General features: G+C 43.8%; 1 protein-coding gene across 1 annotated transcript in view; it reads left to right on the top strand.

The window, feature by feature from the left end:
• The window catches only part of otogl (otogelin-like), a gene marked incomplete at both ends in the record, with an annotated part of 24602 nt that extends 14160 nt beyond the window's left edge, over positions 1-10442 (top strand). Inside the window, 25 exons of the mRNA XM_083917216.1 lie at positions 72-350; positions 440-557; positions 649-728; positions 864-1786; positions 3181-3358; positions 3494-3636; positions 3719-3742; positions 3866-3958; positions 4050-4239; positions 4507-4724; positions 5090-5231; positions 5332-5517; positions 5642-5854; positions 6126-6230; positions 6347-6454; positions 6607-6708; positions 6796-6900; positions 7064-7104; positions 7207-7270; positions 7439-7617; positions 7718-7822; positions 7896-8015; positions 8196-8241; positions 10037-10116; positions 10242-10442. Coding sequence (XP_083773342.1) covers positions 72-350; positions 440-557; positions 649-728; positions 864-1786; positions 3181-3358; positions 3494-3636; positions 3719-3742; positions 3866-3958; positions 4050-4239; positions 4507-4724; positions 5090-5231; positions 5332-5517; positions 5642-5854; positions 6126-6230; positions 6347-6454; positions 6607-6708; positions 6796-6900; positions 7064-7104; positions 7207-7270; positions 7439-7617; positions 7718-7822; positions 7896-8015; positions 8196-8241; positions 10037-10116; positions 10242-10442 — 4043 coding nt within the window. The remainder of the gene's footprint in view (positions 1-71; positions 351-439; positions 558-648; positions 729-863; positions 1787-3180; positions 3359-3493; positions 3637-3718; positions 3743-3865; positions 3959-4049; positions 4240-4506; positions 4725-5089; positions 5232-5331; positions 5518-5641; positions 5855-6125; positions 6231-6346; positions 6455-6606; positions 6709-6795; positions 6901-7063; positions 7105-7206; positions 7271-7438; positions 7618-7717; positions 7823-7895; positions 8016-8195; positions 8242-10036; positions 10117-10241) is intronic.
• Positions 10443-11278: the final 836 nt, after the last annotated feature.

Here is an 11278-nt window from a genome sequence, read left to right as displayed (position 1 = left end):
ATTCACACAAATACACGTTACTGGTCTTTGTTTTTTGGGTAAACTTAACCTCATTCGCTTCTTTTTCAAAGGTGTCCCTGTGGTGTCCCTGGAGTCTGCAGAGAGACCAAACTATTTCCTTGTCGTGTCAGGACGCAGCCATTTTCAGTTGGAACGCTGGAGTCGAGGGCCAGAGTTTAGTCGCAGGGCAACCTTTATCCAGCACCAGGGGCTGTTTCTGCCAGGTCACACCTCGTTCGAGCTTGTCGGCCAACCTGGAATCTTTCTGACACTGACACGCACCGCTGCACGTGCTCAGAGATATGACACATCAGAGGGCTTCAAAGCCAGCAGCAGCTTCACACTGGAGGGTCAGAAACACAAGCATGTTCCCAACACACATACACGTGTTTACATACACACAAAAACTAATCAGGTGTTTTTCCTCCCCTTCTGGCAGAGAGCAGTTTTGTGATACCTTACCGTATGATGTGTGAGTGGCGCTACCAGGCCTGCGCTAGCCCTTGTGTCCAAACATGCAGTGACCCAGATGCCACCCGCTGCCATTTCCTGCCTCCGTAAGAGGCTTGGCTCATTAGAAGCACTCATTTTACAGCAAGTATAATCAATTCTTAGCACAGGTGCTGAAATAGTTTCTGTATGTTGCAGTGTGGAGGGCTGCTTCCCACGATGTCCCAAGAACATGGTCCTAGATGAAGTCACTAGAAGATGTGTCTACATAGAGGACTGTGAGTACGATGGATGAGTGTTTTGTCTTAAAACTGCCATAGAAAGGTTATGGTTTTCTGATGCATAAGTATATTATGTACTTGTTTTACTTTAAAATTGATACAATATATTACGATATTAATTGTATCTATTAGGTGTGTCACTTCCCCCAACTCCGACACCCTTTGCATATGTGACGCGGTCCAACAGAACTACCACAGCACCACCAACAACTACAACCACAACCACTACGACTACTACTGCTACTACAAGGCCTAGAACCACAACAACCACCACCACTACATCCACTACGACCACCACCAGAGCAACAACAACCTCCTCCACTACTGTCAGACCCACAACCACCACTACCACTCCCATGACTTCCAGTACAACATCAGCCACTGAGCGCGTCACCACTCCGCTCATCCCGACTACATCTCCAACTCCCCCTGCTCCTCCCACCACTATCGTTTCTACCACTCTTACTCCCTCAACCCCGCCGGAGACAACCACTCTGAGCATGACTGAGATTTCCCCCGCTCAAACTACGGTCACCACAGGGGTCACTACAACCACAACTCCAACAACACCATCCATCGTATCCACTGAAGCTACTACAGGCCTGTCGACTTCTTCTCCTCCACCCCCTACTACTCTTTCTTCCACCACCTTGCTCTCCACTCATCCCTCCACCACCGTTACCATGCCGTCGACGCTATCTCCAACATCTCCAGTAACTTCCACCCCACCTCCTCTAACTTCCCCCTCCACGCAGCCACCACCCAGCACAACCGTCACAACTGCCCCCACTTCCACCACTTCTGTCCCCGAAACCACCCCCGAACCCACAACCACTGCTCAGCCTACACCTGCGGATACAACCATCACCATAGAGACCACCACCCCAACAGACACCTCAACAGTTGTTGTGACAACCACAGAACCATTTCCTACAACTATCGAGGCCACTACTGAGCAGACAACCACAGAGTTAATCCCAAGCCCCGACACCTCTCCTATAACAGAGGAAACATCAACCACTCATCCTTTCCTCCTGCCCACTGGTCCCTGCACAGTAAGTGTTAATGTTGTAGTTAAAGGTCAGTACACAGCTACAAACACACTTTTCATAAACCTTTAAATAAACATCTTGAAGATAATTTTCTGTATTGATTTTGATAAATCGTGACACTCATGCTAGGTGTACCATGCAATTGATTGCTTTACATGAATTAATTTACTATTAAAGTGATTATATCAGTAACTGCCTTTTTCACAGGAGGCATTTTGACTTGCTTGAAATGTGAAGGTGTTACTAATCACATTAACGACACACCTGTTCTATTCTAGTGTCCCAGTAAGCCATGACAGTGTGACGAGTAGCCAGCATGAACACTACCAGGACCCTGCAACCAAAGCAGCTGAATTAGATTTGGTCACCACTAATTTTATTGACAGCTTTGCTTTAATTACTGTCAGATATCTTCAGTGAAAAACACTGTATTGTCACATTTATTATACATTTACAGTTATTAATATGCATACTATTACTAGTGTAATGTTGGGCAAGTTACTCAGGAAGTGTAAAAATGTACTTTTTAGTTATTATTAGTTATTATTATTACCCCTTTACAAATTAATAGTATTACTTACAATTAGTTCATATCAAAAGTAACTAGTTACGTTAATCGTTATATAACTATATTGCCATTTTAATAAATAAATGACATATGTGTACAACCTGTTTAGCCAGATCCTTTCAGAAATGAATCCACTTTATTGGAACAAAAACAATAATAATAAACGATCAGACAAACTGCATAAAAACAAACACTGAACACTGAAGCCTCAATCAAGGTAAGATACAGTATATGTTGTAAAACAATAATAGAATAAAGCAACAGTTTCTCTTGACTTTTTAACTAATGGTTCTTGGCATATTCCCTAATTAGAGTAGCAAGGATATTTATGGTTTAAAGATTATAAAACAAGCTCTCTCCTACCCCCATCTCCCAGCCGCAAGAGGTGCATCTTTGCTATCTAGGACAGCAGCAAAACAAGTCCGTAAAATAATGACAGAACTTCCAGCGTTTGAAAGTAGAGAGGGGCTACGTGTCCACCATCCTCCATCCTTTGTTTGGCTTATGGCTGGCAGTTGACGTGACCTGCCCTGACCTGGCGCGCATACATAATTATTCAGTAACGCAGCGTTATTTTGCATTGGGTTTTTTGCGTTACAGCGTTACAGTTACTGCCAAACACTGACTTTACATATGAATCTATAATCAGTCTATATCTGTATGTTTGTAGAGGCACTATGTTATAATGGTAGGATATGGAGAGTGAATTTTGTATAGCACTGCAAATGTTTGTGTTTACTGATGCAAAAAAGTCTGCAGATCGTTACGGAGGAGTGCTGTGACATGCAAAAAAAACTTTGTAAAGCTAAATGTGTGTTTTTGTCTCCAGCCTCCGTACTCCTACCGCATAGATGATTGTGCTGAGCTGATCTGTTTCAATGGAGAGCTGCTGCTTCACAACTCCTCTCTACACTGTCGCTACAACACCACCCAGCCCCTGTGCAGTCTGCTGGGCCTGCCCATCCTCACCAACACAGACCCCTGCTGTCCACAGTGGCAGTGCCCCTGTAAGTTTGGTTGTTTACGCTGAAAAAATACATTTTTGACAGGTATTCAGTCATTTTAGGCTGATGTGGTGATTACAATCCCGTGTGCTGCAATGATCTGTGTTGGATTTTATTGACACGATTTGCTTTTGTCAGGTCGCTGCACAGTGATGTCAGACCTGCGTGTTATCACATTTGACGGCAACAACGTGGCCTTGTATGATAATGGCTCCTACATCCTGGTTAACTTGACTAGAGAGACTATTATTGGCACTGTAGAGAAATGTCCGACCAGTCAGGTAACATCCAGATCAAAATATGAACTGTATCATAAGATATCTGAAAACAATTTTGTTGTGAAATGTTTTGTTTTCTTTGTAGAGTGTGAACTCCATCAGACGAACTGTGAGTAAAGTCTCTTATCCCCCTTATCCCCCTGTCATTCCCTACAATTGTGTTTGTGTCAAAATCAAAGGCTGTTATTCATTCAAAACTGTGATCTATTCTTTATATTTCCCTACCCTACAGAGTCCTACAGGTGGGACATCTGGTTTGTGTTTTAAAAAGCTTAACATTACTACCTCCTCCTACAGAATCATCATCAACAGACTGGATCGCAAGGTGAGTCCCTTAACCTAATTTACTACCAAGAGTTCAACTTATCCCATGCAAATAGATTGGACATTGTGTGCTTGTGTCCATCTGTGTCTAGGTGACAGTAAACTACAGACCTGCTAGGCTTCCATTCTCCCTTCACTCTCTTTATGTGGAAGACACAGGCAGCATGTACCTGATCCACACACCCGGCGGGGTCAGCATTCAATGGTATCACAGCACTGGCATCATGGTGCTGCAGTACATCGCTCCCTATAATGCATCTGTGCCCACTCGAGGCCTGTGTGGTAAGTCCACACATGCACAGCAGCTTTGACTACATCAGCACCAGCCTCATTTATCTAAGTGCCAGCTATCAGCACCCAAAGGCTTGATGTCCAAACAACAGCATCACTTTGACTTGAGTCCTTATGGGATATGACGATTTCAGAGTTTGAGAGCCATTTGGTTTTATTAAGCCTTTTCACACACACATTATCTTGTTGCTCACTGACAATGCAGCGATATAACTCACATACACCTACACCAATTAAGCTGTCTGCTCATTATGTCAGGTTGTTGTGATGGAAACCCAGAAGATGACCTGAAGCTACCCAATGGTACAGTTGTCAGAGAGGTGGGACACATGGTACTCTTCCTGCAGGCTTGGAGAGTCCACACCACCGATGAAACTGAACACACGCGCAGAGTCGGAGACAATTGCACCATCGGGGACTGCTCCACCTGTCTCTCCATGCTCCGCCAGAGAGCCTTCATGCCATGCCACAGCAAGGTAGCCCTGCTATTCACATAGCTACTTTGTTATAACTAGAGTACTGAAAAGATAAGTCGATAGATTGTCGAGTCCATGAATGTACAATTTTGATGAGTCATTTATCATTTATCTAAAAAAATATTAATTCTTTGGTTCCAGCTTCTTAAATGTGAGGATTTAGGATTTGTCTCTATTTCATGTCATTGGGTATTTTATGTCTTTGGGTTTTGAACTGTTTGGATTAAACAAGCTACTTAACAACATCACTGTTGTGAAATTTAGATTAAAACATTAATTCTGTGATCTAAATTAAAACAAATCAATAATTAAAATAATCCTAAATTGAAGCCCTACATGGCTTTGGCCTGGTTGTGTGTTCGCAGGTCTCTCCGGAGCAGTTCTGCGACATCATGTGGGCAGGGGACCTGCACTACAAGGATCACCAGTGTGACTTTCTGGCGGCGTACGTCGCTGTCTGCTACACACATCAAGTCTGCATCAGCTGGAGACGACACAACTTCTGCCGTAAGGAGACACAGGCAAAGAAATGACAAACACATACGCAGATGTACTCATTGGTGTTTCTCATTTGCTCATGCATTGCTAAGTGCCTGTCATCCTTCAGCATTGCGGTGTCCCCCTGGTAAGGAGTATCAGCCGTGCGTGAGCACCTGTGCCAGCCGCACCTGTCTGAACAGAGAGTACTACGAGGAGACCACCTGTTCCTTTATCAGAGAGGAGTGTGTGTGCCGTAGTGGAACTATCCTGCACCGCGCTGACTCCTCTTACTGTGTAACTGAGGATCGTTGTGGTGAGTGACAGAGTAATTTCATGTCTTTGTGATGGACTGCACTGTCAGAGAGCTGTGACTGTACTTTATATTACTCCTAGACTTGCATACACACAGTGTATTAACCTGGCTCTGATGTATCCAGTGTGCACAGATAATGAGGGTAACCCCCGGGCCCCGGGCGAGGTGTGGAATGGCTCCGCTCGCAGCTGCTGTCTGTACAAGTGTATGGAGAATGGCTCTGTGATGGCCGTGGAGCCAGACTGTAACTCTGTCCCTACACCTCTGTGTGAGAGGGAGGGAGAGTATGTCTTGGATGTGTTGGAAGAAGGAGCCTGCTGTCCAAAGAAGATCTGTGGTGAGTTCAAGATTAGGTTCTTCTTTGCCAAGAAAAGCATCTGATCCTACTTCTGGAGATTGCATTCGAGAGACGGTGATTTAATCTTTTCCTTTCATTCTGACTTTAAGTCTCACCCTTTACAGTAAGATTATAATTTTGATGATGACTCACTCATTTTGTAGGAAACCAGTATCCCAAATACTTTTTCAGGTGAATAACATTTAAGTGAAGTTACAACCAATTAAATTATCTTTTTCCTCATCTTTTCTGCTCCTTCACTACTTATCAGAGTGCAACATGACCATTTGTGACAGTGAGGCTCCACCTTGTGATAATGGGAACAGGCTTGTGATTGGTTACAGCGCTCTGTCCTGCTGCCCAGAGTACAGATGTGGTGAAAGCAAACTTTAATTTCCTTACTCTTTCTCGCAAAGTTTTGAGACACTCTCGGACACTTTGGTCTGAACTTTTACTTTCACTAAACACTTTGCTTTGACTGGTCTTTCTCAGAGTGTGACCCAATGGCATGCCCTCCCGTTTCTGCCCCCAACTGCAGGGAAGATCAGTTCCTAGTGGAGGTCAGAGGGGGCAAATCCTGCTGCTACTCATACCTTTGTGGTAAGTGGTAAATGCTCTTCACAGGTCAGTCCAAAACTGAAATAGGAAGTTTTTAGTAGGAGTCTGGCCATCTGCTATGTCTCCATTTTTGTCATTTTCATCAATTACAGCAACAAAACTGAATGTGTTGTTTGTGTTTTCTCTCTGAGCAGTTTGTGAGTCATGTATTGAACCCATTCCAACTTGTTCATTTGGAGAAATTCTGGCTGTGGATCTAAACACCACCAACAGCTGCTGTCCACAGTACCATTGTGGTAAGTGTGCAAGAGGGTTTGTGTATGTGTGTGTTTTTGTGTATGTGTCTTCAAAGTCATGTTTGTACTTTCTCCCATGTGTTGCAGTGTGTGATGTCAACTTGTGCCCTGAATCATCTGTGACCTGTGCACCTGGTCTCACTTTGGTTCCAACTGCTGTCCCTGGACATTGCTGCCCACAGCACCACTGCGGTACACATTTAAAAACACTAACATACATACGTATACATCTTATTTGTTGCTGGGTGTGTGTCGAGTTGACGACTGAATTAATCTCAGATGTTCTTATGCTCCTCACATACTTGCATAAACTTCACGCCACCTCTCACTTTAACGTTCTCTCTGTCACTCCCAGAATGCCAATGTGAGGACAGCTCTCTCCCCATCTGTCAGGTGGTAAGTCAGCCAAAAGCTGCATCACAAGTCTAATCAGGTCTTTGCTATTAGGAAGAAAAAATGAGCAGATTCTGTAAAGTCAGCACTCTGTTTTTCTCTCAGGGGGAAGTGCTGGTCGAAGTTCCAGACAGCAGCAGCAACTGTGGTTGTCCTCAGCATACATGCCGTATGTGAACGCAAGCATGAAAGCTCACAGACACACACCTGACACTAGTGTGACAAATTGCATGCTGTAGTCATTTCATCCATTGCTTCACTGCTCAGTTCCTAGGCTCCCTGGTATCTTCATATTTAACCTGAAAAAATGCTATCCTATATGTTTGTGTATGTATAGAGAAGTCAGAGGTGTGTCTGTTCCAACGGATAACAGTGCTGGCCCCGGGCCAGTCTCTGGTTCAATACTTTGAAGGAGAGCTGTGTTACACTGTCCACTGCTTGCATCACAGAGATCCAGACTCCGGCTTCTACGCCATGGAAATTACCTCTGTCAACTGCTCCCAAAAATGTGGGCCAGTATGTACCCAACACATTTATCACATTCGGGAGATCATAGTCATTGTGGAACCTTTCCTTGTACTCATCCTTCACTTCTGCATTTGCCTCGTCTTTTCAGCACCAGGTGTACGCAACATCCACAGACCCTCAGGTGTGCTGCGGCTCCTGTAAAAATGTCTCCTGTACTTTCTCCAATGAAAACGGGACCACAGAGCTTTTTGCTGTAAGAACAAACACATCCACATGTGCTCATTGCTTCGCTTTTTGAGCAGTACTAATTGTGATTGGGTGTGCAGGCAGGGAGTTCCTGGGTGGAGAACTGCACACGTTACGACTGCATGGAAACATCAGTGGGAGCCGTAGTACTTGCCTCTGGGGTGGTTTGCCCACCTTTCAATGACACAGAGTGTATTCAGGTCTGTTGACAGTTGATGACTTTTTATCTATCAACTTTAAGCTATCCGTCAGTGATGACTTGGGGCCAATCGATTGGTGCACTCGTATTATGTATTACATTTTTTTTATTTTTTGACTCTCTGGTGTCTTTGAATTGAGTTTCCCATTCTGTGGTTTCTCATTTTCCTCTCTTTTTGCAGAATGGCGGTGTGGTTCAAACCTATGTGGACGGTTGCTGCAGGACATGTGAGTTTCCAAATTTATTTGATGCTTCTGGCAATGCTTTGAGCTGTCATTCGAGGGGTGAGCGCCTTGTTGCCTGGCAGTGGATGGGCTTATTGGCTAAGTGTTTGGGGGTGTGGCCTGTTGTAGAGGGTGGAGATAAAGCCTTTTGTTGGCCTATCACTACAATTCCCACAATCCCTGGCTTTCCCAGTTTGTCCCCAAATCTTCTATCGATATATTCAAGAGCCATCACAGCTCAGACAGAAGGAATATTTGGTGGGAAACTCAAGGAAATAATACTGAAAATAAATAGATAAATAGAATGATTAAATATGACAATATTTAATAAAATTACTAAGTCAATAAACAGCTTTCTGACGTTCAAGATGATGACCTTTGAACTATTGTTCATGTCTACTCTACAAAATGAAATTGAGTAATAAGGCATTTCTAAATTGTGTGGATTAAAGCTTTAAACATGCAGTGGTGACATTTGCTCTCTCTGTGGATTCGGCATTGCAGCCTCGCCCGCTTGCCTGCTTTTGCCATGACCTTGCAGTTTGGCCAATCAGGGTACTCCACGGTGAGCGTTTTACCAATGAGGATGCGAGATGGTGCAGGGGTTAGAGTTTGCCCTGTTGAGCTGCTCTTTGTAGTACATCAAATGACTGAGTTCCTTGGCTGGCTGCCTGGAGTGGCCCAAAAAAGAAATGAAATCCATGTGCATGCCAGCTGCACTGATTCCATCCTCTGTGTGCTTGTGTGTGTCGCTGAACTGTGTTTTCTGAACCAAACGTAACCTTGTGTGTGTGTGTTCTCATAACATTTTTTGAACCCGACGGCTGCAATCCTGACGATGCTTCCAGGTTCTGGAGTGGGTGTTTTACCATTTACCGTTAATCCCGTAACACCCACTGGTAGTACTAACTGTGACACAGGTACCACCACCTTGCACTATCCCACTTCACAATGATTCTTTGGCATCCTGACACTCAGTGACTCAGTCACTTGCACCATTAAGCCTTGTGTGAATGTGTGTGGTGTGAGTCTATTTTTGTGTTTGTTTCTTCATTTTCTTCCTCTCACTGGTTAACCCCCAAAGCAGACTACGACATGAACAACATATAACCTTGCATAAAGCTCCAGAGCGATAACATCCATCAGACAATATGCAGTGTTGAATATTATAGAGAAGGCTTTAACGAAGCCAGTTGTGAAACAAAATAAGCTCCAGAGCTAAACATCATCATCCATTTAGAAAAAGCTCGACTTCATCTACTCTTTTCATACATTCCAGCCCTACACTGAATCCTTTTGACCAGCTTTCATTGGCTTAAAAGTAAGGTTAAGTTTAGGTCAGTAGCCAATGGGAGAGCCAGATCTCTGCTGTGAGAACTGTGCCCCCCCGTCACTCAACTGTCAACCAAAGCAAGCTCCTACTGCTGGGCAACAAAGAGCCCTGCTCAATAGGCCTTTTAGGGTTGTGTGAGTGACAGATCTCTGCGGTTAAATAATCAGAGTGTGTTTGTGCCTGAGCACATGTTTACCTGTGTGTGTGTGTGTGTGTGTGTGTGTGTGTGTGTGTGTGTGTGTGTGTGTGTGTGTGTGTGTGTGTGTGTGTGTGTGTGTGTGTGTGTGTGTGTGTGTGTGTGTGTGTGCATTTCTTTGAGTATGTCCGAACTTCTTCATGTTTTCTGCTGTGAAATTGTATGCTGTGTTAAGAGATGTGCTTATATAGTATTGCTTTGACAGACAGTACCGTGTGACTCGAGTTCCTCTGTGTATGCATCCTGTTTCCGTGTGAACATGTGCGTAGGTAAAGAGGATGGTAAGACATGCAAACGTGTGGCCATTCGGACTACCATTAGAAAAGATGACTGCAGGAGCAATGCACCGGTGAGAGAGGAGACATGCTAGCTAAATGAAAAAAGACTGAAACAAGATTGCAAATGTTATAAAATTACAGTTATGCCTTGACTTATGCTTCCTCCTGCCATCATCCTGTCTCTCTCCTCTCACAGGTAACAGTCTATTCTTGTGATGGGAAATGCCCATCTGCCACCATTTTCAACTTCAACATCAACAGCCACGCCCGCTTCTGTAAGTGCTGCCGCGAGAGTGGACTACAAACCCGCTCCATCACACTCTACTGCTCTCGCAACGCCACTGTTGTGGACTACAACTTTCAAGAGCCTCTGGACTGTTCCTGCCAATGGAACTAAATCAATCATTCAGTTTTGTCACATGTAATCACATAAGGTACATATCAGGGTCCACACAGAACATGAAAACCAGCCATGTTTCATTTTATTTGTCACTATAGTACACTTTAAAACACTAACCCTGAGTCGTAGTTGTAATTGAAAGATATTGAAAATAACTGATGTGAGTCAGAGTTTCAAGTAGTTTTGTCTGCACTTTAGTCTTTATTTTCCTTTAAGTCCCACTGTGCCAACCCAGTCAGCTTTGTAGGGCTTTCAAGTGATGGTATGATGCCATAAGCCTCATATCCTATTGCATATGAACAATTTATATCATGTTGACACAGAAGTTGTGGTATTTTATATATCTGCTGTTGGGTTCAAATACTGTTTTGGTTTGTCTTAGGAAATATATTTAGCCTCTGTACAAATGAAAGTGTTATGCAAAGCTTTGCTTCCTTAGAAAAGTTGAATGCGTTTCTAAAATTTGACCCTTGCTCTATTCTAGTTTCTGTATTATGATGTAAAGTAGGGGAATAAAATATTTAACAGTGATCTTTGTTTGAATTATTGTAAGACTGTCCTGCAGTGTGTCCTTTTCAAACACCCTTCAAGGGTCTCCTTCTCAAAACCTCATTTAACACACACGCTCAGCATTTGTAGTGCTGACAAGTGTTTGTGTTTCACCTCTGAGAGGTTATTGCTGTGTGGGAGTCAACTCTTCATAACAGAACCCCTCAGTGGACTCAGCTTTGTGTCTGTCAATCATTTCTCTTCCACATTCCAGTCATTCCACATGGTCCAGAGCTTCCACCACACCCCACATCCGAGCCAAGCCATTCTCACCACTGTACTGT

Source organism: Echiichthys vipera (genome assembly GCF_963691815.1).
Source record: "Echiichthys vipera genome assembly, chromosome: 7".
Lineage (NCBI taxonomy): Eukaryota > Metazoa > Chordata > Actinopteri > Perciformes > Trachinidae > Echiichthys > Echiichthys vipera.
The sequence above is the reverse complement of the archived record's forward strand: the minus strand, read 5'-3'. Positions and strand labels throughout refer to the sequence as shown.